The 24,846-nt window shown below is 33.9% G+C and overlaps 2 protein-coding genes and 1 long non-coding RNA gene across 6 annotated transcripts in view; 1 reads left to right on the forward strand and 2 right to left on the reverse strand.

Moving 5' to 3' along the window:
• The window catches only part of LOC117115071 (protein phosphatase 1H-like), a 54,218-nt gene extending 51,806 nt beyond the window's left edge, over nt 1-2,412 (reverse strand). The window contains exon 1 of the mRNA XM_033258731.1: nt 2,322-2,412. Coding sequence (XP_033114622.1) covers nt 2,322-2,329 — 8 coding nt within the window. The 5' untranslated portion in view covers nt 2,330-2,412. The remainder of the gene's footprint in view (nt 1-2,321) is intronic.
• LOC117115070 (cadherin-like and PC-esterase domain-containing protein 1) overlaps nt 1-24,846 on the forward strand; it is a 53,289-nt gene that overhangs the window by 5,324 nt on the left and 23,119 nt on the right. For 2 of the 3 annotated variants that reach the window (XM_033258727.1, XM_033258728.1), the window contains exons 2-10: nt 8,817-9,451; nt 15,814-16,012; nt 16,158-16,303; nt 17,493-17,577; nt 18,823-19,003; nt 19,470-19,647; nt 20,286-20,470; nt 20,756-20,828; nt 23,131-23,301. In XM_033258727.1, coding sequence (XP_033114618.1) covers nt 9,125-9,451; nt 15,814-16,012; nt 16,158-16,303; nt 17,493-17,577; nt 18,823-19,003; nt 19,470-19,647; nt 20,286-20,470; nt 20,756-20,828; nt 23,131-23,301 — 1,545 coding nt within the window. In that variant the 5' untranslated portion in view covers nt 8,817-9,124. Of the gene's footprint in view, nt 1-6,066; nt 6,203-8,816; nt 9,452-15,813; nt 16,013-16,157; nt 16,304-17,492; nt 17,578-18,822; nt 19,004-19,469; nt 19,648-20,285; nt 20,471-20,755; nt 20,829-23,130; nt 23,302-24,846 lie in introns of those variants that run through there. The other variant, XM_033258729.1, reaches the window with a different exon arrangement.
• On the reverse strand, nt 4,460-23,980 carry LOC117115072. 2 transcript variants are annotated; one of them, XR_004446483.1, is made up of 4 exons: nt 23,864-23,980; nt 23,149-23,277; nt 12,995-13,072; nt 4,460-4,934 (listed from the first exon to the last, which is right to left on the reverse strand). It is a non-coding gene; the product is annotated as an uncharacterized LOC117115072 (long non-coding RNA). The 2 variants fall into 2 exon arrangements; XR_004446482.1 differs by lacking the exon at nt 4,460-4,934 and adding an exon at nt 9,351-9,488.

Genomic DNA, 24,846 nt, shown 5'->3' on the forward strand with positions numbered 1-24,846 from the left:
GATAATAATATTTGAAGATGATACATCAATGCTTGGCTTACTCATCAACAAGAAAATCACAGTGGTACCTAAATGTACCTAATTTTTATGATATTGTTTTTTCAGTTTTATTATAAAGTCAAAATCACACTATTTTCTGTACACCAATGATTATGTTGATACCTTTCAATAAACAAGTTTTCTTGTAGAATTTCAAGTTAAGGCCCTATAAAAAATATTTTTAGTTTATCACCCTATCTGGGCAGGAAAAGTGATGAGGGAGGGCGGGAGGCTTTCTTTTTAAATTTTTTATTTTGCTAAAGCCAAATATTACCCTTGGGTTGTTTGCTGGTGCATTGATATTCAAAGTAAAACATGATTTAGATAATGCAAACAATATCTACTAACTATTTAATAAAATAAATGAAAAAAATAAATAAATAAAATAAAAAATTCAAAAAAAATTTTTTTTTTTTTCAAAAATATTTTTTTTTCAAAAAACAATTTTTTTTCCACAGTACCATAGAAGGCATGCGTGCAAGGGTGATAAACTAATCATTTTTTTTATTGGGCCTAAGCATTAAAATCAATAAACAAACACCTAATTGGACCAGCTTACTGGAAGTTGTTGGAATTTTTCCTCTAATGTTACAGACTTTGTGAATAACATTAACAAACACAATCCATATAGCACTAAAAATTGTTTTTCACAGGAGTTAAATGTCTTCACCATGGCCTAAGCCCTGTTATCTTGCCAAGCTCGCACAAGAGAGCAATGTTTACGTCAGTCTGTCGTGCTAGGATTTAGATGGTTTGGTGCCGGGGTCACTGAGGTCATTGGAGATAACAAGGCTTGCTAGATTCCATGAGGAAATAATCACTTTCTTAACTCAAGTTCTTGGATGTCTACTTGACTATGAATGTGAAATGACACATTAACATAATATCTAGACATTTCGAAATTATAAATTTATTTATCTTTTAATGTGAGTAACATCGTGACAACCGAACAATGAATATTCCAACAACATAACGTAATGATTGTCACGTTTACAGTTAGTGTGATAACGTAACGTACTGTATGTCATATCTACAACTTAACATACAAGAATATTACTCTGACAGGTTAACGTAAGGATTGTCACGCTGGTAACTGCAAGAGAGTGGCGTAACGCATGTCTTGTCATGTAAACAACGTATAGTAAACATATAGAATATGACCTAAAAACTTCACAAAGATTACACTACACTTTTATATTATTATTTATTTAGGCAGACAACAGCTAATACAGTATATCACCTATATGTCCTATTTTGTAGGCGACAACAATTCCTTTCACAAGAAAAACATCCATCCATACACAATGTTTTACACAAACTAAAGGGCCCATTCATGTTTGTGTTATTACCTGGTAAATGTTAGGTATAAAATAATTCAAAAGAAGCATAATGGGTAATTGAAAACACATCTGGCTGAAATGCCGTCCAGTCAACCCACCAAACTTACCGATAAAAAGTTGCCCAAGGCTAATCCTCGTAACTTCATTAATGACTATTAGGCCTACAGGCCAAACCAATATGCCATGAGTGTGATGATATGGGTCATCTGTTGCATTGTTCCTGTCTCGTTTCTCTCAAATCTCAAAAGACGACAACATGCACATTGCTTCTACACCTCAAAATTGTAACTTTATTTTATTATTTCCGATTAATTTTCCGAACAACAATGAACCGAAACAAAGCGTGGACAGAAGAGGCAACTTTCGCGCGGATAGGTTTGTGGGGTCTATCTACCCAAATACAGGAAGGTTTCGATGGAACAGGGAGTTGATAGTCACTATAACAACTTCCTGGATGGAACAAAGTGGAACACCCAAACCTACCGGCTCATAACCACCAAAATGGAAGAGCTGGGCTTCAGCTTTAATAGAGGCCAAATTATTTTAAATAAATGTAAAAACAGTACAACCAAGATCAGTGACAAGTCAGCAAAGCTATTAAAGTCATGACACCATATCCCATAATGCAAGTTGACTCTAGCGATTTCACAGCATTACCTTCTAACTACCCACTAAATAATGTAAAGCATGAACGATGGTTGGTTGTAGGGCTGTAGGTTACCCGGTAAATGTGAAAGGCGAGTTGCGTATGAAAACAGGCTTAATCTCAATAATAGGAGGTGGAGTTGTTTTGGTTGTAAAAAAAAATCCAGTAATACTGACAGGAATTGAACCTAGCACCCTGGGAGAGAAGGCAAGCATCTTAATCACCAAGCTATTCAACTCCACATTATGAATTTTATAGGCCTACATAAAAAATATCATACAAAGTAGAGTACTTACAGTAACATGAGAAATTATAGAAAGACAGTTTTATCTCTGAATTTCAGGTACTAAATATTCATTTTCTCAACATTTTCACTTTTACACTATCTTTAAAATCTTAACATGTCTTGTTGTAAGCATAGATTTCTGAAAATTAAAAAAAATTATTTTACATGTAAGCTACTGTATTTAATGCTTAATAAGAATAATAATGCTTAATATTTATATACTGTAGTGTAGCGCCAATACAAATATAAATACAAATTATACAAATTGTATAATCAGAGGCGCTGAGCGTTATTATCCCTGGTCACTGGATAACATACAATGGCAGACCAGCACTAAGTGCATCCTTCTCTGCTTTTGGGGAGTATACCTAGTACTACGCTACTTGCTTTGCGCACGTAACTAGTACATTCAATGCTACAACATCCTACCAGGTATACAGTACTCCTGGGTAGACAGACAAACATAGATAAGGGCCTTGCCCATTTAGTTGATTTCATTACCATCAATATTTTGCAGTGTCTATATGTGGCAAAGACAAGCCAAACAAGTCACTCGTCGCAAAAATCGATTTTGAGTTATTAATAGATGGTTAAAGAGTAAAATAAATTTAAAATGCTAAAAATCATTCAAATCCGACATTTTCTTATGAAGTTACAAGCGTTTAAACATACAGCTGTTTAAAGAACAATAGGCCTATTACTTTCTTTTTTCTCAAATGTCCAACTCAAAGAGCTCAATCACCAAGCGCATAGAGGCTTTTTCGCATGATACGCTCTACAAATCCAACTATTATTATTATATGAGAAATCAGCCTTGAAAGTTTATAATTTCAGGCATTTCTCATGCAGAAACTATCATGAAATCCTTAAAAAGTGTTGTTTAAACATTGAAAATGGGGAAAATAATAGCATAGCATGATGTATAGATATATAACGCTTAGTTTAGTGCAATAAAATAGATTTTTTAAAATTTGACATTTCAGCATGTTTTGGCTATTTTCTATGAAACAATTTGCGACGAGTGACTGGTTTGGCTTGTCTTTGCCACATATGTTACTTGAACATCACATTTACATACAAATTCACCAAACAATTTCAAAATACATATATAAATATCTGAGTCCATACAGTACAAAGTTGAAATCTTAACAAGAATGAGGGCACTATTTATAAGCAGATTACACATGGAACCAGGCCAATCTTGTTAATCTAAACATAGGATTTTGCTCAGCTCCATAAACTATGCTAAATTGACATACATTCTACCAATTCAGGTTTTCATGATTTTTGTTACCCCATCCCGAGCAGGTGGTTTATTTCGGATGGGTTGAGGTTCCACGGTGACACAAGGCAGTCAGAGGTGATTGAATGGTGTTTTTATTGTTTGGCTTTCAAAACTTGTTAGGTTTAAATGTCAATGATGCAAATCTTATTGAAATTAAATCAGGTAATTTACACATGGAATGTATTTTGTTATGATTCAAGTTTAGCCAAACTGTTGATATTGGTTGCCAAAATCTCTTTGGATATTAATATACAATTTAGATTATCAAACCCAAGGCCAAATAAAATGTATTGCTAGTTTCATATCCAGGTAGCCATCAAATTTTGAAGTCTATTTTTCAAGAAAAAAAACAATAATTTTTCCATGTTGGCAAAATCTTTGTTTCTTTTTTTATTTTCATTTATCAGTCATTATATAGGATAGTAAATAGCAAATGGTAAATACCGTCACCAAAAAATAATTTCAAATCCGGATATGAAACTATCAATAAATTCTATGTGGCCTCCATTTGGGAAAGTTATGATGTAAGGAAATTGTTTTCTTTTTTAAACTACTCAATCACATCGTACTGTATACTAGCAGACACCTGAGTATTGCTGCTATTGACTGTTTGTGAAAGATGTTTTTATCCCATTCAATATTTATTCAGCATCATACAAAAGGCGGCACATGAATAGGTCTACAGTATACTATTAATAGACAAACCAGTACAGTATCTCTCTTTCACTTGTATGTACTGACTATACCTAAAGAAAACCAAGGTGTGCTTTAAAAATTGAACTAATCCTCAGAGGTACTATAAAATCCTTGTTTTATTGACACAGTCAGGTTAGTGTGGATCAACTAATTTGTCCCTCTAATGGGTTGCTACAACATACTATAGGTATCTGCCATTGGAATATAGAAATTACTGTACCTTATTCTGTTTGTGTGTTTTTATTCTAACGAATACAAAATGACCAATGTGTAATTGTCTCAAAAACTTTCCCTTTCTCTGATCCGACTCACGACCATCTGTTAAGTGTCAGGGGAGGGCACAGGTGGGGTGTATTCCCCTCCTAAAATTGAAAAAGTTTGAAGCAAAAAAATCGCACTCCAGTAGATAAAAAATCAACTCATATCACCCTATTTTGTGAGCTAGCGCCTCCCACTTCACAATCCCCCCATCCTTCCCCATTTTGAAGACCCTAATAGATACGACACTGACAACCATGCCATATACTTCTGCTTGCTTTGCTCAGAGGTGTGCCGCATGTATCAGGTTCCCAGAAATCCAGTGTCGCCGTCTGCAATGCTTGCTTTAATGTTTTATCGTAGACAGCAGGAAATTAGCTTATTCTGTAAAAATTTTGGAAAGATGGCTTAAGTTCAAACAGTCAAAGGATCTAGGGTTCTGTTTATCAAGTTCTACAGTATGTGGCAGATACCTGTGATTTGCCCATATATGGGTTTGGTATGACATCATAATGCACATGATTTACATATTGGGCAATTGTTGTTTTTTGTTTTTTTTTATACATAGGACAAACAAAATGAAAATTTATAAATTCATAGATTTATTACATTTTAACCTTAACAAGTACAGTACAAATGTACAGTACACTATTATTATTTACCGGTAAGTATCTTTACAGATATTTGATAATTTTTTTCCTTGTCCTGCATTGAAAAAAAGAAGGGAAAATAAAAGAATTAAAGTTATTATGTTTTCACTGGAGTATTGTTTTTCATAGTGATGGTGTTTTTCACAACTCTGCTCAACTTGAAAAGGTGCACAGTCCCTTTAAACAATCAAAAATTCTAAGAGATAAATGATAAAAGCTCATTATCTGGTAAATCACAATCGCTGGGTGATGTACCTCTAGGGGATTGGTATGAATTATTTTGACCATGAACAGACACTGTAGGGTTTACCTTTCAACATTATTCAGTGTCCTATTATATGAGATACAGTATAAAACCCTCCTTGTTTGTAATGGTAAATCTATTTTAGAATGGGTGTTTCAAATACTAACATATCAAATTAGTGAGTAGACCATTACACTTTTGCTATGAAAAGTTGCTAAAAAAATTAATGACATGAATGAAATTTTAAATATGTAGATTTTTTAAGACCTGCCCTCTTCCCCCAAGATTCATAATGGGAAAAACTTGGAAACAACCATTTGGGTACCCAGCATAAGATTACCCACAGTGACACTACAGTGTATCCCTTTGCTATAGGCAATACTGTTGTCATCCAAACTTTGTAATATGTCAGCCAATCACAGGCCTTGGCCAATCATAATGTGTTCAATTTGACCAACAGGATTTCCCTCCTGGGATGTTCCTCAGGATATTCCACATTAAAGTTATGATTTATAATTAACTCTTTTGTGCTCAAGTAATTTGACAACAGATTTTTTAATATATGACCTCACTAGGTCTTTGCTTTATGTGTGAAGTTACGTAAGTTGTTAAGTAAGAAACGAAAGATCTACAGTTAAGATTTATGAATCTGATCTTGAGACTATTACCAGACCTCGGAAGAGATTTAGCTACTGTTGAGTATGGTACAGAACAGTAGCTGAGTAGTGCAAAAAAGTTTGCTAACAAAGTGTCGCATGGTATGTACTGTAGTAGATTTTTTGGGTAATTTTTAGTGTTATACAGCAGTAAAAATAACCCATCCTGGAGATAACAGCAATCATTCAATATCTGTTCCAGCGGGAATTTTCTTATTTCATTCGTGATGGTATATTGTGTGTCTTGCTTAATTTCTTGAGCACAAGGCATAGCAGCTTGAAAGTTTCATTCTGTCTATTACATGTTGCATTCTCTCCTTTTACCAAGAAGACAAATGTATATCGTTTTATATATTATACTATACATTCATGATGACATACAAGCTTATTATTTTATTGACATATAATTATAATGCAATATGATATAAAACTTTCATTTTCTTAAACACTGATATTTCTTGGAAAAAGTTTCAATTCTAGTTGAACATGTAGTTATTTTTATATACATGGATTGAGAGGGTGGTTAATTTATACCTAGCGTAAAGTACCTTAAAAAACCTATAGTGTAGTTATTACTGAAAATTACCCAAACTCTTAGGCCCTGAATACTGCTTGTCATTAGCTTCTACTGTAAATTTTCTCTTATTGCTTTAGTGGAGAAAATGCTTGGCACCAAGCGGCAAGTTAACCAGGTGGAGCTGTTAATTAATTAAACGAGACGAGTTAACATAGACTGCTGTGCTTGTTGATTGAAATTTGATGTAGCTCTTTAACGAGGTGGAATGATGTTTACATTTGTTGAGGCCCTAAATTTCCAAGTTGGCAAGTGTTTATGTCAGAGTATTTGGCGAGCAAGCTTTGTTTTAGACCCTAAAAATGCTGTTTAATCAAGATTGAGCTAGATTTACCAATTATGGATTCTTTTATACTAGATTAAGATAGTGGCACTCTATAGGCCTACAGATTTGGTAAACAAGGTTTCAGAGTGGCCTACTTGGAAACAGGAATTTATGCAATACAATCGTAAACCATCCTTCATCCCCACCCCCAAAAAGGGTTTTTACACTTGGAACCTACAGTATCTGGAGGTAATGGGTAGCCCCTTGGTTTGTTGGATTTGTTTGACCTCTGTCTAAAGCAACCAGTCTTTGCACTTCTTTGGCAGAATACCAGGGTCTCTGATAGAATATACAGTACTACTCATAGCTCCAGGGGGGTTTATCCCCAACTTAATGCCTAATTTTATGTACAAGTCCTCAGAGTACATGACATTTGATTAAAAAGGGGACTTCCACTACCAGCCTACTCCCAAAAATTTGCCTAATTTTGTATTCGGGGGCGGGGAAGGGGGTGAGCTTATATGATATAATATAGAATTTACAGTATTATAGTAGGTTGAATGACTTGCATGTCTGTCACCGAATGCCTCAGATATCCGTGATCATATTTCAATCTCAGATGGGAACATTTAATAGTATTCATGTACAATACAGTAAAGTCAACAATCTTCCCTGTCTGGAGGCAGTGAATTAAATCTTTTTCATATCTTCTCTACATTTGGAGATGCATGGTTTTTAAAATGATTATTATATAACATTTAATGAATGTTCAAATAACTTTTGAACTTCACTGAATTATCATGAACAATTTTGCTATACTTGTTAATTTATTGATTATAAATTATTATTCATTAAAATATTATGAACTTTTTTAAAATATCAATATTAATAATGGACCAGTGAAATGACCCAGATATTGAAAACCTATTGAGTGAATGCACCAATGAAATTCCTGCATTTTAATGGGTGAGTCAGTGCAATGGTCAGCGAGATCACGTCAAGTCAAATCTCAGGATCTCAGGATAATTACCTTCTCAATCTCATAAAGGAAGAGCAAGGCTAACAAAAAATTACAATAAGCATACTAGCACTGGGTCCTCCTGAGATTTATAGATACACATTTTTTCAGTTTTTTTTTCAATGATTAGTTGACAAGTTCATTCTCTTGCATCGCCAAGAGCAAGGTTATTGACCCTTTGATGTAGGAATTACTGAATCTTGTGCAGTTGTGTCGGTGAACAGTAATTGCTTTTGACAATTCATGTTTTGTTTTGTTTCTTGTACAAAAATATCCAAAACTACAAGTTGATATTGCATATGAGCTGAGATAAAATACTGTACTGCACAGTACATGCGTTGACCATAGGGTACATATTTTATTTTTCAACTTTGTGTGTTTGTAAATTATAGTTTTGATGTTCTATTTTTGTTAGTTGAAGAAAGTGTTGATTGCTCGTTTTACTATCAATTTTGAGGAGAGCTAGCTGTTGTAACCTAAAGTTTCTCATGTGTGGGAAAAAATTGGTACTAATAGTACAGTATACTACTTGTTTTACAGTATTTATTTACCACAATAGCACCCTTTTTATGATAAAAATAGCAAACATATAAACCACACAAAGAACACACACTTAAAACAACGTCAAGAACTGATAACTTCCTAAAGCAATTAAAATGCTGTAAGCAAAGTTGGAAAGTGTGTCAGTAAGATTTCTGTTTCCATATTTTGGCCATTGTTGGAGGTTTTTTAACAACAAACAAAAATATGTATGAATGATAAGCAATAAAGTAAAGTGAATTAATAGCTACAGTACTTGTAATATTCACAACTTACTTCAAAAAAATTTAATTATTGCATTTTGCATTTGTTTTCATAGATTTGCTGAATATTCCAGAACAGAGATACGTAAACTAATCTGATGCTGGGTGATTGAATCCGATTGTCTCACAGTTGGCATGAGGCTGTGTACACCATCACTAGGAAGCCGGCCAGCAGGAGCTCGACCCATGACCCTGTACATCTCACTACTTATAGGCCTAGGGTATGGCATCAGAAATCACTAGGGAACTGCTACATCTCAACTGATTTGTTGTGAATGAATCTGGCCTGCCTAGGCAGGAGAGCTTGAAGTCATTTCTCATAGAATCCAATGTGAGAGCAAGTAACCACTATAAACCAATCATAATGAGATGGCTAAGCAGAAAGTGGCGCTTACGCCGTTTACCCAAGTGCGATATCCTCTACATGTTGCTCGCACTTGGGATGTTCTCGATTTACATGATGTACAACGTTGCTTACCACATGCGAGCAGTAGTTGGGGAGGAAAAAAAGCTTTCTGCCATCCCCCATACTCGGGACAAAGAAGAAGAAGATGCTGGTGGGGGAGCGGGTGAAATTGATTCCGGGGGTGATTTTGTTATTCACAGGAACATTTTAGAAGGGAAGGAAGTTGAGCAAAAAAAAGATGTTGAAGAAACTACGTTGAGTGAATTCCAGATATATTTGAAGGAGGTAAGTGTGATCTTGTAATAGTTAAAATTCAAAGTTTCTGTAAAATAACAAAACAAGCTAACCTGTTACTTCTCACAAAAATCAATTCATATTTTTTAATACATGGTTAAGCAATAAAATGAAAGTTATAAAATGGTAAAATAATCATTTAAATCTGACATTTTGTTATGAAGTTACGGAAGTTTAAACATACAGAAATCAGCCTTCAAAAGATTTCAGGCAGAGATTGTCATCAAATAGATATAAAGTTTAGTTTAGTGCAATAAAATAGATTTCGAAAATTTTGACATTCCAACATGTTTTGGCCATTTGTGAGGAGTGACTGGTTTGGCTTGTCTTCACCATATTATGTTACTTGGAGGGTCTTGAGGTCAAAAAGAAACAAATTTGATTTTTGAATAAAATTTTGTGTTCAAATGTCCATCTCTGCATTTTCTGCATCATTATTTGTGCATTTGGATACAGGAAAAATCTGAAGGACTGGTTTCTGGATACTCATAGGCGCCACAACTAAACTGAATTAAGATACAAGCACTTTAAATCTGGCAAATCGCAGAGAGTCATTACAATTACCTAATTATCCAATTTGATGACATAATCATGAAAAGAAATTCATAAAATCTGGATTAATAATGCTTTTCCGGGCCCATTACAGTCCAATATTCCAACAGGAATACAAAACCATCAGTGGAGTTGACAAACACAATAAAAGTAGCAAAAAATTATAAATCGCAACTCAGAAAGTTCTCCACCATTTTAATCCTCAAATATTTCCCATCTACTGTATTTTTTCACTCAATGGGTATTATGACAGTAATTAGGCTTTTCTAATTGTGGGATACCCTAGAAGGTCAAAACGATGGCCTGAGAACAGCCAAAGGCATCTATACAGCTGACCATACCACCATCACTCAACTGACAATGTTGGGATAGGAAACAGACCATATGCATTCATTTTAAAGTTGTTAGTAATTCCTTGCTAATCCCACTGCCTAAATAACTTTAATAAGTGCAGGTAGGGCCACATTGAAGGGACGGGGCTATTAGGCAGAAATACCTGGGACTGAAGCCCGATATTGTTTACTAAAGTAACAGATACAATACTAATTACAATCCACACAATCAATATCAAAACCAAAAGATCATTCTTATTCAATACCTCAGCATCTTGAAAACAAATTCTTTCATTGTAATAAATCATTAAAATTGTTCAGTATTGACTTTTGATAAAACAAAGTCCCTGTATATAAAGCCTGGCTTTGATAAAATTGCTGCAATCGTTTCACTGCATACGTGTAGCTGTCCCTTTGCTAGCGAGAATGCTGGCGAGAATTTGACCGGCCAGTCGGTGTCAACAAAAAGAGTTGGCGATAGCATGTAGTGGTTTTATGGAAACCAGACTGAAGATTGTAGTAATTATTTACAAAGGTACAGCCTACAAAGGACCTCAGGATCCATAACCGCTGGGTAACTGGGGCTGTATGAACCAGTACTCCGGGGGTAACCCCTACTCGTTTTGAAAGATATACTGTGTTCTTTAAAGTGCAAATGAGCCCTACTATATGGTTTATAGCCCTAAGACTTGTTTGACCACCAGAGTCGATATTATAGCTACAGGTTTCGGTTCCCCTGCCTTAACTGCTTAGCCTTTCGACTCGTCTCTATAATGTGCTGATACCAAGGACTTTTTTCTGTACAAACACATATGTAAACTATGGGATTTTGCTTTTATCTTTCTAAAGAATCTAACGTGAGATACAGTGATCAGCAGTAAGTGTTGGAATATTTGTTGGGTGAGGGCTGACATTCTCATCAAGTGACATCATGATTTTTATTTGTTGAAAATAAAAACATCCTTTGCTCTTCGTAATTGTTTTGGTATGATACACTGACCTAATTTACATCAATAAATGTCCAATGAACAGTCTTGAATCAATCAAAGTACTGATAAATTACAAGCAGCATTTAGTTCAGTCATCTAAAACTGGTAGTACAATGGTTGCCATCATGAACATATGAAGCATGCAGTATACAGTCAAAGCTGTAGCCAGGATTTTCAAACAGTGTGGAACAATAACAGGGTGGACCCACTATACATGTAAATTCTAATAATGTGGACTAATTTTCTTAAAAGTTAACCCATTTTACGCAAAAATATGAAAAGCTAGACCAGTTTTTTTTTTTAATTTTTCCCATTTTAGGCTAGATATGAGAAATCTGGACCCATTTTTCAAAAAGTGGACTTATGAAGTGGACTGCATGAAATTGCATAATTTAGACCCATTTATAAAAATGTGGACCCATTCTTTGTGTACCCAATAGCTTGCTACGGCATTGTATATGCAGTAGTATACTATAATGTACAGTACTCCCAAAAATTGAAAAATAAGCTGATAAATATCAAAAACAATCAAAATACTGTGATAGATCCGCTTGGAGGATTTTTAGTCCTGGGAAATCCACACACATTTTAAGTTATTTCTTTGTTTTTCAATGAAGTGTATCCCTGATACAGTTCAGTACTGTAGCAGATATTATTCTGTCAAATAAGGAGTAGATTCATAATGCTACGTATAATCATAATATACAGTAAGTTGCCTTAAGAATGCTATTAAGAACAAAATGATTAATCATATCACAAGAAAAGAGAAGAAAATGGATGTAACAGAAAAACCATAAAATACTTTGTTATTGTTACCATGTATACTGCTATATTTAACAGGTTGACTAAGGTGAAATGCTGGAAAAATATTAAACATTTATTTATTTTTCTTCGAATAGCTCCAGGCCTCCCCTGTGAATTTCCAATGTAGGCCTACTCACCTGAGCACACATACAGTATGTCGTGTGAAATTTTGAAGCCCAGCAAATCTTGAATAAATTGATGAATACCCTGTATTTTGTTTTCTTCAAGTCATACTATATGGGGTTAACTATGGTATACTCTTTCTCTGTAAACTTCTAAGGTACCGTACATCATAAACTTAAGACGTCAGCAGTAAAATTGTTGTCATAAAACTGAGATGTTTACTGTGAGGTAGATTAATTTCCCAAGTGGGTTTTTATTTAACATTTTTTGTTCACTAATTACTGTTGGTATTAGCATTTTTTATTTAATGTTATTTTAAAAGGGTAGACCTTGGCTACAAAGTTCTCAAATAGAAAATACACTAGAGATAAACAAAATTGAAACTTGGTTAAATTTTTGAGTCATTTCCCCTTATGATTGAATCATTATACTGCTGTTAAAAATAGTATGGCTGTATTATAGAGGGCGATTACAAATACTGTAGACTCTTGGAACGCTCTGTTTTGGAACTGCAATTAAATCAACAAATATATATGGCAAAGACAAGCCAAACCAGTTATTCCTCTTGGAACAGAGCTTACCCCCGACAAATGTGTCATGCCCGTTGATACGCCATCAAAGTGTGCCCATTGGTGGATCGTAGAGGAAGTTGGATAGGCCTATAGTGTGAAAGCAGCAACTGAATTACATGTATTTGCTTTATTGATTATGTGGAGAACCAAAAAAAAACATACCATGGTGGGTACATCGAATTGCTTTAATATTGCTTGCAGTGCTTATCTTGCTGCAGATCAGGAATTGCATTCATTCACCTACAAAACAAGCAGAGTTGAGCATCATTTCAAACTTTAATACAGTATACTCTCTGCTACAGTATGTAAACTAGAGCTCTATATTTTGTTCATTGTTCCTATACCCCCAAGGGTAATGCAGCCATCTGCTCATGGTGATGACACAGATGAATATAGGATCTGTGGTGATGACAACTAACCTAATATAATGATTGGTTGATCAGAAATCCCGGTAAGTAATTCCTTCTCTGTTGAATTAAAACTGCATTCCATCAGCTACCAAAATCTCAGATTGTTACGCATTTTCTTAATTTCATTCAATTTGTTTTTGTTTTCAACAAAATCTTCAAATTGTCGGTACCATTCAAGCAATTTTACATAGTACATATCAAAAACATTCACATGCTGTGAACTGTGGTGAGCTTCATTCAATTTCAGTTTGTGATGACTGACATTAAGATAAAAAGACCAAAAAGATAGATATTTTATTATAAAAAAAACCAAGAGTGCAAAAAACTTTTGCCATAGATTATCAAATAATTGAGAAGACATTGTACACACTCATTGTATACCCAGGGCTCGAAATTCGCACCAGCAAACTAGCAATTTGCTAGTAGGTTTGTCATAATTGCTAGGTAAACATTCACAAACCAGCAAATAAAAAAAAATTATTGCTAGTTGAAATATCTATACAAAATATCTTGTAATTAGCCTAGTATTAAGTACAACAAATTAGGTAAAATAAAATATAAAAAGAAAGTTACAAAAACTAATACAAATTTTAAATGGAAAACTTAATCACAGATACAAAATAAAAATTGAATAAGTTATTTTTAAAATAAATTAGTAATATATTATTCAATTTTTATTTTGTATCTGATTTTTTTTTTTATTAAAAATGTTCTGAACCTGCAGTGAATAATAATAATAGTGTACAAGGTATAGAAATCAATTGCTTATACTCATTTGGCTATTTCTTTGTGATATTTATTTTACTACACTCACCATAACAGAAAATATTATATTACAACATTTAACACACAAATTTATAGAAGTACTTATTTTCATACAATGTATTTTCCAAAAATAATATGTTGGGTTGGTATCAATATATTTTACTAGTTGAGCAACTCATTTTGCTAGTTACATTTTTCACAACCAGCAAATGTTAGTAATAGGTTGCTAGTACCTAAAAAAGTAAATTTCTAGGCCTGTACACTCTGGTTTTTTGTGCCAATTGACTTTTCTGACAGTCATCCATTGCAAACTTAAAAGGCTGCAAAATACTTGAATTAACAAAATCGCCAAATGTTTGCGTGGTGACAGTGGTAGGGGAAAATGAGGGCCGCTTCTTTTTAAGTTTTACCATAAGAATATAGGGTTAATTTACGATAGACTTTCTTCTTTAGCATACTTAGGGCTTGTTTGTATTGGAGTGAAAAAAATCGATAAAAAACCTTTTTTTCTCGCAGCAGAAACGGGACCAGTTCGGAAAGAATGATTAAAATAAAGTTATTAAAAACACGAAATGGATAGTGTGTTTGAACAGCAAATAACCGATTTTGGCTGTGCGTTTTTTAGCTGCAACACAAAAAAGCGATTATCAGGTGAAATTTGACATCCAGGAGTCAAACCACTGCAAAGCTAGATTGTATCGTGTGCACACTTTCAGAACAATTAGTCCTTCTATACACGTACATGCTGAAACGTTCAAATGTGGAGCGATGAAATTTTCATTTTGTAATCATTTTGTTGGGGGATTATTGGGCCTTGTTAGGCCTCTTCCCTCTTCTGCGCCTACCATGGTCCTCGTTCGTTCGCTCGTTCGTTGTGCTGATAAGCACAGCCGAAAGCATTATCATGACTTGAATTCATGTGAAGCATATTGTCTTGTTGGCGAGAAAGAAATGTCGATAATGTAGCGAGTAACAATATAGTATTATTGAAATTACTCTTGTCAAAAAGTGTCGTCAGAATAAAATACACATTTTGAAAAATGGTGTGTAGTTTCCGCCACGAAAAAACCTATTTTCATATTAGCAAAAAAGCAGTTGCAACGTGGGTAGGCTGTCTAGCACTCATTTAAAAATCGGTTTAAAAAAAATTTATTATTTTGTGTTTATCAGTAGAAACAAACCCTTAGATTGATTAATTTATACATGCAACCTATTATACTCTTTCTAACCACTAAATGGTTCTCTTTGTCTGATGTAATTCATAAACAATACTTCACCTTGTGACGTTTGACCCCATGAGGTAAACCAAGTCATGATTGAGCGATTGGTTAGTTAAATCTTGGTTACATACCGACAGTAATTGGCGAACATTTGTGACATCCATCTGGTCACTAAAAACCTGATTAGTGTCACATCATCACTGGTGTAGAGCCATGACAGCTGTTACCTTGCCAACAACCAAACAGTCGCTATGGCAACCACTGTTGCTATGACAATGTCACACGTGAACAGAACACTTTAATAAGTTACCTTAATACCTGTAATGTGAAGTCTAGGAGCTCAAACATCTCAAGTTTTGTAATAAAATAGTTCTGTTTACATTCTTGTTCACATAGGCTAAAAATGTAAGAGGTTGATAAAAACATTATGGGATAAAGTTGGAATGGATCCATAATCTACAGTAATTGATAACAGGTGGGAAGGGGTAATGTTTTTAATTCACATCAGCACTTCTTATGTATTACATTCAGAGAACTACGTAGTACGATCGTTAGTATCTTAAAATGGATAATTTTATCATTTCAGTTAGAAACCAGGTTGTTGGAGAAACAACGGAAGCTCAACAAAGTTGCGCATGTCCGTGGACAGCTAAACCTCGTCCAACGAGATCTTCCATTTTACGAAGCAGCGCTCAGAAGGAATGGATTCTGGGTTAAAACACCAGACGGGGTTGTGACGTCGAAGCTGACAGAGCAGAACGGCACAATTCTTACAAATTTTGAAGGTGAATATGTTTGATTGAAAAATGAATATGAAAGAAATTAGAGATTCAGTAATTACAGTCATATTCATATTAAAAACTACATATAATTATCAAAGATGCAAGTTTCTCTTTTTAAATCATGACCATGGTTTTCCTGTATTAACAGAATCTCCTTCTGCAAGAGAGTTTGGTGTAACAGACCCCAACAATGTTGATCCATGGGTACTAATGTTGTGTATGACATATTCGGATGGAGCCAGAGGTGACTGTTTACAACGTGAAACATTTCGCCAGCTACAAGATGAACAAAAGGTATGAGTTTCTACTCAAAAATCAAGATTCTCCCATGAAGATTGAGGGCAGCAGATTGTTCTGTCAAAATGCTTTGAAATGTAAACGTGGCTGCTTCAGTGACTAGGGAAAGCAGGGTTGCAGTTCTCTTGTTTACTAGTGGCCTATCCAGACTGTCCGCCATTCTGCCAGTTCTGGGAATGAGGCTAGGATTACATGACTAAGCTTTTCTTGGTAAACTATATCAACCTAATAAGTCTTGGCCAGTATCAATTAAATTTCAGTGTTAATAGGGTTTATGAACTTGACTGATCTGTCATTTTGAGAATTCCAAAGAATATTGACTTTGGGTCCAAATTATTCTGATTTGTGGCACAAGTTTGAACACCTATCAACCTGAAACTGAAATGCTATCAAAACCATTGAGAATTTTAAAGATTTGAATCATATATCTTCTCTAAACAGAGACTGCAATTTACCTGTTGCAACTTGCAAACACTAACAGAATTATTAGTAGCATATTTCTAAACTTCACAGTTGTGCCACTCAGGTAGTGCCCTTTATTTATACCCATACTGGTCACATTATTTGAGGGCCTAGATCCTGCACTGGACAGTGTACATGTGTTATCCATTAACCATACCTTTCACTGTTCAAGCGTTCTAATACCAGATTTCCTACTGTTTCTGCTTCCATGTGATAAGGTGTTACACATGGCCATGTTGAACAAATTTGACTTGGGTTTGCTGACAGCTGGTGCAGTATTATAGCATGCCTATTACCTATGGACACAAGTGCTGTACTATAAAATCATAGAAGTGAACACATCTTATACAAATTTAATTATTAAACATTATTTTTTCGAGGCATCAACTTTTCTGTATCGCATATGGTTATGATGATCAAGTATAATAAAAGTAATTATGGACTCACTAAACATCCCTTAGAACATATCTTGAAGGTGTATTTCAAGATCACACTTGAAGTCTGATGACTCTTTCTTCATACTAAACAAACTTTGAAATACTATTAAAGAAAGATTGATGTATTGTATCGATTTCTATTATTTACCTGTCCTTTTTTAACCGATTAATGCAAAACACATCTCAAAAGGAACAAAAGTTTATGAAAATAAAGAGTATCGTATCGTAAAGCGACCAAAGCAAAAGAACCAAAACATCCTAACATAAAATATGTATCTTTTCCTCAGATTAATAGAATACCTGGAATTAGGGAAACTTTATGGAAGAAGGACAGTTTCTGTTCTACAATGAATGCTGCTCGAAGGATTCCAGGTATGAAATATTTATTTTTTAACATATACCCATTTTCAGTGTTAAAATATTCCTACAAAGATACACCAACATTTATTGTAGTGTACTTGTAAGAATTACAGTAATTACATTCATAATATTAATAATTATTAATTAAAAGTTATTTTTTATCATGCATCAACACTAATTTATTATTTAATAATATCGATGATAACATTTTTTTAAAGGAAATTTTAAATCAGTTTTCAAAACTGACATTTTATTGTATTAGTAATAACTGAATTATTTTTCAACCAATAATTTGATAGGCTAAATATTAATTCTCATATTTAATAGGAAATATTCAATTAAGTTGCATTTCCATAAATGTGACCCAAAGCCAAGTATCGTGCAACATGGTATTGTTCTTTTCAAGGTTAGGAAGTTGCTATTGGGCGATCCTTGACCCACATGCCTATAATTATTAATCAAAAAAGTAATTGTTTAGAAAGGTTAGATAGAGGGCAGTATTTTGAAATTGCAAAGAACAAGCTGTTCTCGTCAAAATTGGAAAGAGAGAATTGATACATGTTTTTGTTATAAGATTTTGTTTTTATTATTTATTAAGTTATATTTTTGAAGAATAAATTATATTACTAGAAAAGCAAACATAACAATGTTTATTATCTGATTAGAATTACAATACAAATCAACAATACCATACTTATATTAACTTTATTAACAATGACAATTACAATGTAGTGTTTGATAACAGCAATTAGTTCAATGAAGGCAAATTTTTGTGGTCAAGGGTAAAGAGGCGGTTTGTGGTTAAATCAGCATAATATATGACACTATTTTGAAACAAAATATGAAATTACGACGACTAACAAAAGGTGAAATATAAAACAGTCTTTAAACTTCTCTTCCCATAGAATTTAAGCATTCTGCATATATTTCATCTCGTCTCTGTACATCTTCACCTGATGAAGCCAACATAGACTGCTGGCAAAAGCTTGTGTATTAAATAAATGAATCTATAAAGTGCTAACAGTGTTTTTATTTCATAGAACATATAAAAATGAAAAATACCACCATGTTAGAAAGGAATCAACTTGAAATATTGTTTACAGTTGCACTATTATGAAAAGATTTTGTGAGAAAATAGGACTATTAAAATAACAAAACATTTTTTTTTTAACAGAGTACAGTACATATATTCTATTTACAATTTTTAAAATTCTAGTTCAAATAAATAAATAAATTACTAGTCTTATTTGTTTACAGCATTGAGAAAAAGTGTAATATCTCCAGTTTGTTGGGTTTTGCCTGCACAATATGAGCAGTTTTTGGGCGTTGCAGATGCTTTAGGGACCGATGTGAGGTGGGTTGTAAAGTCAACAACCTCCGGTGGCATCATTCAGCTTCTGCAGCCAACAAGAGATCGGGATTTTGCAAAAGTTAAACAGTAAGTCCCCGAATGCAGGTGATTAATGGTTTATCCAGCTTTACATATGCATAGACATGTATAACATAGTATGGAGTGTATGATGAACATTCACTTTAAGTATACTCTCACAGAGTGGCATTACTAGGGGTATTAAAATTGGGGAACTGAAGGGGGAGGAGGTTTAAGTGAGTAAGTAAGTCTAGCATTAATAAGGAAGGGCTGGCTGGCAAAATTTAGTGTATTTTTTTTTTTTTTTGCTCAGTGAAGAACCAGTGGGGAGGGATGCAAGCTTTTTGGTGGGGTGTGATGCAAACAGAAATGGATCCAGGATGTTTCTGTCTGGGGGAGGGTATAGGATTCTAAGTGCTTATTGAAGACCTATGATTCAAGGGGGGAGACTTCCTACCACTTATAGTTATGCATTATATATTGCTATGGGTTCTAAAAACATCTTTAATATATTAATATTCTTAAATTTTTTCAGATATAGTAAAAAAACTGCTGTTGTACAGCAGTATTTTCCAAATCCATTATTAGTATTTGGGATGCCAGTCAGCATACGTGCTCACGTTGTTGTCACATCAGTTGCTCCGTTAACCGCATTCATTCACTCGCAGGGTACTGTACATTATAGGCAAGATTATCAAAAACATTTTATGAAGGTAAGAACTTGGTGGTTGGAAGTTAAAGATGTACACTACTAAACCTGTGTTATTAGATAATATACTACATACTCCAAGTATCAAAATGCACGTCATCATGTCCGGATTCAATATTTTGACGATGGCGTGCATTTCGATACTTGAAGTATGTATTATACTATCTTATCTGAGATTAATCAGTGGACCTTTCGGTTTTTGTGTTATTATTAGTAATGTACTAATTGTAGTGCACATCAAATTTCCCTATTAGCTTTACAACAACAGAAAATACTTAAGCTGGCAACATACTGTGCTAACGATAAACAGTTATGCGACTCCATGGAGACTGCAATACGGCAAGGTGTGTATCGTGGATTGTTTTTAATGACAATCCACCCAGACTGCCAATCAGCAGACAGCATCACATTGTTAAGCGCTCAAGCATAGTGGAGTTGGATTTATTTAAAAATGAACAATACAGGCTGATGAAAGAGCACAGTTTGCAACTAAGAAAATACCTTAAGAATACCCAGTCTACAACTGAAGAAATACCGTGGATACCTTCACAGTAATTCTGCCTATTGCAGGGCACACCTAGCATTAACATAATAATATATAGTGTTAACCTGTTTTTAATTTTGTTTTCCTGTTCATTACAGATAAAAAATAGGATGTGGAGTTTCTCACAGTTTAAGAATTACTTAATTGAACACCATGGGAAAAATGCAGCTGAAATTGCATTTAAGAATATGGAAAGTGTGATAGTACAGACACTACTAGCGGTTGAATCTTCAGTAGCAGAACATTTTAATACATTTTCGTTCAATAGGAATAAACCTTATAAGTAAGTGCAACAGTCAGTTTACACTTGATGTACTGTAGTAGTTGGCCAATGTAGTTCAATGTTGAACAGTCATATGGGTACTGTACTGCTTTTAAGCAGATTTGATACTGGGAGTTCAGGCTAGTTAGTATAATGTTGGAAAATTACTGCAATAAAACATACAACTATTATAGGATTTCCTGCAGTGTTCTAGAATTGAACTATACAAAGCTTAATGTTTAAGAAAAATGAAGAAACAAACACAAATACTCTATGTTGGTTTCATGGTAACCTTTTTTTTTCAAGGTGCAAAAATTGTTTCCAACTTCTTGGCTTCGACCTGATTTTCAACTCTACACTTCATCCTGTTATTATTGAGGTGGGTATATACTCGGTATACAGGCGCGTTGGAAGCTATTTTTATTGGTCCAGCCAAATATACACAATCACCATTGCATTAATATGACTTGTTTTTATTAGTTTTGTCTTTGTAGCTCAAAACACACACTATTCTATTACGTCAATCATTCATACTTGTACTAAATATATCAATAAACCATTCATGCTTTATCATTTATATTTGTCACCATGGGTTAATATTAACGTACGTACAAGCAATAGTAGTTAATAAACATTGCTGTAACAGTAGAAATAATATTTTGAAAATGATGTTTTACCATACCGGCCTGCTCAGTATTTTGAAAAAAATAATCTAAAAAAATTGACACGTGTTCGTATCAAACCAGGGTTATAGCTCAGTTACGGGTTGTACGCATGTATATTGGGCGGCCTGGGCCATGTCATAGTAGGGATTTTTTTTAATGACAAAAAGTGAAAATCGATCAGTTTAATTGATTAATATGTATATCTAGCAGTTATTAAGTATCAAATACAAATTGCTGATTTTACTTGGCGTGTGCCCTACCACCCTGACTGGAGCCGTTGTAGGGCCTGAGTTGAACCCCTGTAGAAACGTACAGTAGCTTATTCTAATATTGACCCTCCACCCGAAGTTGATTCCCCTGATTCCTAATGCTCTGTTGCGTATTTATCACCTGGTAGATCTTTCTATAAATGATGGGAATACCATACATGGTCCTCCTGCCATTAATAAACCAAAAGTTTACTAGATAGTAACACTAAATAATATACCAGCAGTCTGTTATTTGAAAATCTAACGTATACACCTTGCTTAATTCAAAAGCCATTTAATTGGTTTACTAAATGATGCATAGCATATTGTACCCTGTGTATTCATAACATGTTTAATTTAGGCCACATTTTTTATATGTATTTCACAATATCCGTCAACTCGTATAATATAGGCGCACATTGTTTGTTATTCAACAATAAAACAAATATTCTTCTTAATAACATTTTGAGTGGGTGCGATAACACCATCTGCACCCAACCCCAACACCCCCCCAACCACATCCGCATTTATATCAATTGTATCCGCTAAGTTCGCCCAAAATCAAAATTTTATTTATTTATTTAAATCGGACAGTAGGTCCCTCGCGACGAAGCATGATGTAGCTGATCAGTGAGGCTGACAGAGGCTTAAAAATAGCGCAAAATATGTTCTATAAGGATGATTATGAATAATTCATGAGCTCTCCCTGGGCGCAATTTTTTTAACATACGGTACTTTGGTAAAATCTCATGAATTATTCATAATCATCCTTATAGAACATATTTTGCGCATGCCCTATTTACAAGTCTGTGTCGCCCTCAATGATCAGCTGCCCTGTGCATCGCAAGGGACCCAGTGTTACATTTACAAAAAAATAAATAAAATTAGATTTTGGGTGAAATTCACTGAATTATTTCTTAGCAGTTTTAATTATTTAGTAAATTCTTGCATTTAGTGCAGTAATGTAACGTACCAGATGATAAACTTAATATAAATGCTTAATTGTTTTGATTTCGAATTAGCTCACAGTCACATTCATATTCTAATGTATAATTATAGAAAATTAATGAAAATGAAGTCATTTCAAATTTGTTCCATATTTTTAATAAGCTGAATGTGCAAGTTATGTTTGATTGTGTCAGAGAAAGTAGAATTTGGCTCACAAGCAATATTGAGTTGTAAATTATTGGTCCGGCCAAACCCGGACCAGCCGGACTGCTTTCGACGCCCTTGGTATACTGTACTCCTAAAACGTTGGTGTAATTAAGTATTGCACTCAATCTGTGATGCCAATGGCCAATTATATTGCTATTTTACATGTTTGTGTGTGATTTTGATGAATATAAAATAATTGATTGAAGTAGTAATAATAATAATAATAAGGTTTATAAAGTTCACGCTACAGAAGGAAGGAAGATGATGTCAACAGTGTAGAAGATGTCATAGAGAAAATTACTTTCGGAGAAGTAAAAAACAATTAAAAACACTAAAAACGAAAAGTCAGCAGGCATATATGATGCAAAATCTGAAAGGTCGAATAGAATTATCAAAAAAATTAGTAGTCTAAAAAAATGTTTGCTGTTATTACTGTCCCTACAAACTATCCAATTTTATTTAACAAAACCATGTGACATGCCTAAATATGGTCATGATGACATCACATCTTGACCATATATAGGCACATCATGACTACAGTATATATGGGCATACAACATGTTTTTGTCAAAGAACAGAGCTTAACCATTAAAAATTTCCTGAATTTCTCCAGGTGAATGGACATCCTTACCTTGATGTTTCAAAAGAGGCCAACGAGTGGGCAGCGAGTGAAACAAGGCAGACAATAATTGATGACACCATCAACATCTTGTTCTCAAATTCTTCAGTAGCAATCGATGTTGCAGAGGCTTTGGAAACCCTTCATTTAAACATAGGAATAGTGGTAAGCTCCCATCGAAGACTTCATATATGTTTCGTTGTTTATATAGCATTTTCACCAATTAAAATTCCTCTCAAAAGTTTACTGATCACAAAAGGTTGAGCAACTTGCAATTGCAGTTTTTTAAAAATATATGACGATGTTATATTTTCAGTTAGCTTTAACAGATCCAAATTTATCCAAACCTTGGCAAACCATGATCGACCAAAGCAATTTACTGCAACACAAAATCAGTTCATATGACAATAAAAACAGTAATAATGGATTGCCAACATTGAATATATTCACCATTCAGACACAAATAACAAATACATCAGAATATTTAAATAATGCCTGTAAGCATACCATAAATGAGGGCTATACTTAGTATTGTAGTGTTCAACTACTGTAATACTGCAGTAAGTGTGTAGCCTTCTTATGTAATAAAATGTTCATGTGCTTGTATCACACTATACAATTCAAGTAGCTTTCTTAGTGCAATAAAATGCTGTTTGTGTTTACCTAAACATGTACTCCACAAACATAAACTACAGTTAAAAGTTAATAGTAAATTAAATATTCTCACCAAAGGTAGTCCCTATAACATCTAATAAACTTGAGCCAATACAGCAAAAAACATGACTTCACTCACTCTGCTACAATAAAGGAATGGCTAGCCTTCCACAGTATGCCTTTGTTACAGCACACCTGGACTAACATGCTATGTAAAATAGCTAGCTCTCTAAGTGATTAGACATTGAGGAAAAACAAAACCTCACTGATATAAATTAAATCATCTAAAAAATATACCTCAACACAATGATTTTTTTGGCATCTACTCAAGGCATTTTGCATCATAATCCCAGGTCCTAAGTCAATATATCAAGACAAAATGTAAACATGTAAAAACACACGCCCACCCCTGGGAATTCCCAGGGCATTCCACCTGGTGTAGTGGGTGCCTCTTCTAATTTATATACCAGAATATGACAAATGTCACATATTTTTTTAATATATCACATTAATCAAATATATAACTTTAATTTAAATTTTTATAATAATAATAATGATAAGAAAAACTATAATAGATGTATTTATATAGTATAAAAACATCTTTTTATATTCAACAATTAGTAGACAAAATTATGCAAAAAAGGTAATACATATTTCAGGGTAAAAAGAAACATAATAAATGAAGTCTCTTGCTCAAAGACACAATGTAATTTTTATTTCAAGTTACAAAATTAAATATATTCCTGCTGCATTTTCATTTCATTATATTTATACATTAGCTCTTACAGTGAAAGAAAGAGTTTGCTTAATCCAAAATACTGCCCTCTACAGTCTGAACATATTAGTTGAACAGAAAATATTTAAACTGACGTTAGCAGAATGATGAATCAGAAAGCGTATTCAATTATATTATAGAAACCCATGAAGAACTTTTTTTTTCAGTATACTGCCCTCATTTATCTCAATGAAAAAATGAATAAACAAAAATGTGACATGTCATGATACAACAGGGGATGGCAATTGGGAACTATAGCTAACTTTAAAATATTTCAATGG

This window comes from Anneissia japonica, unplaced genomic scaffold (genome assembly GCF_011630105.1).
Source record: "Anneissia japonica isolate Jap-2015-1 unplaced genomic scaffold, ASM1163010v1 scaffold24_len2511860_cov200, whole genome shotgun sequence".
Lineage (NCBI taxonomy): Eukaryota > Metazoa > Echinodermata > Crinoidea > Comatulida > Comatulidae > Anneissia > Anneissia japonica.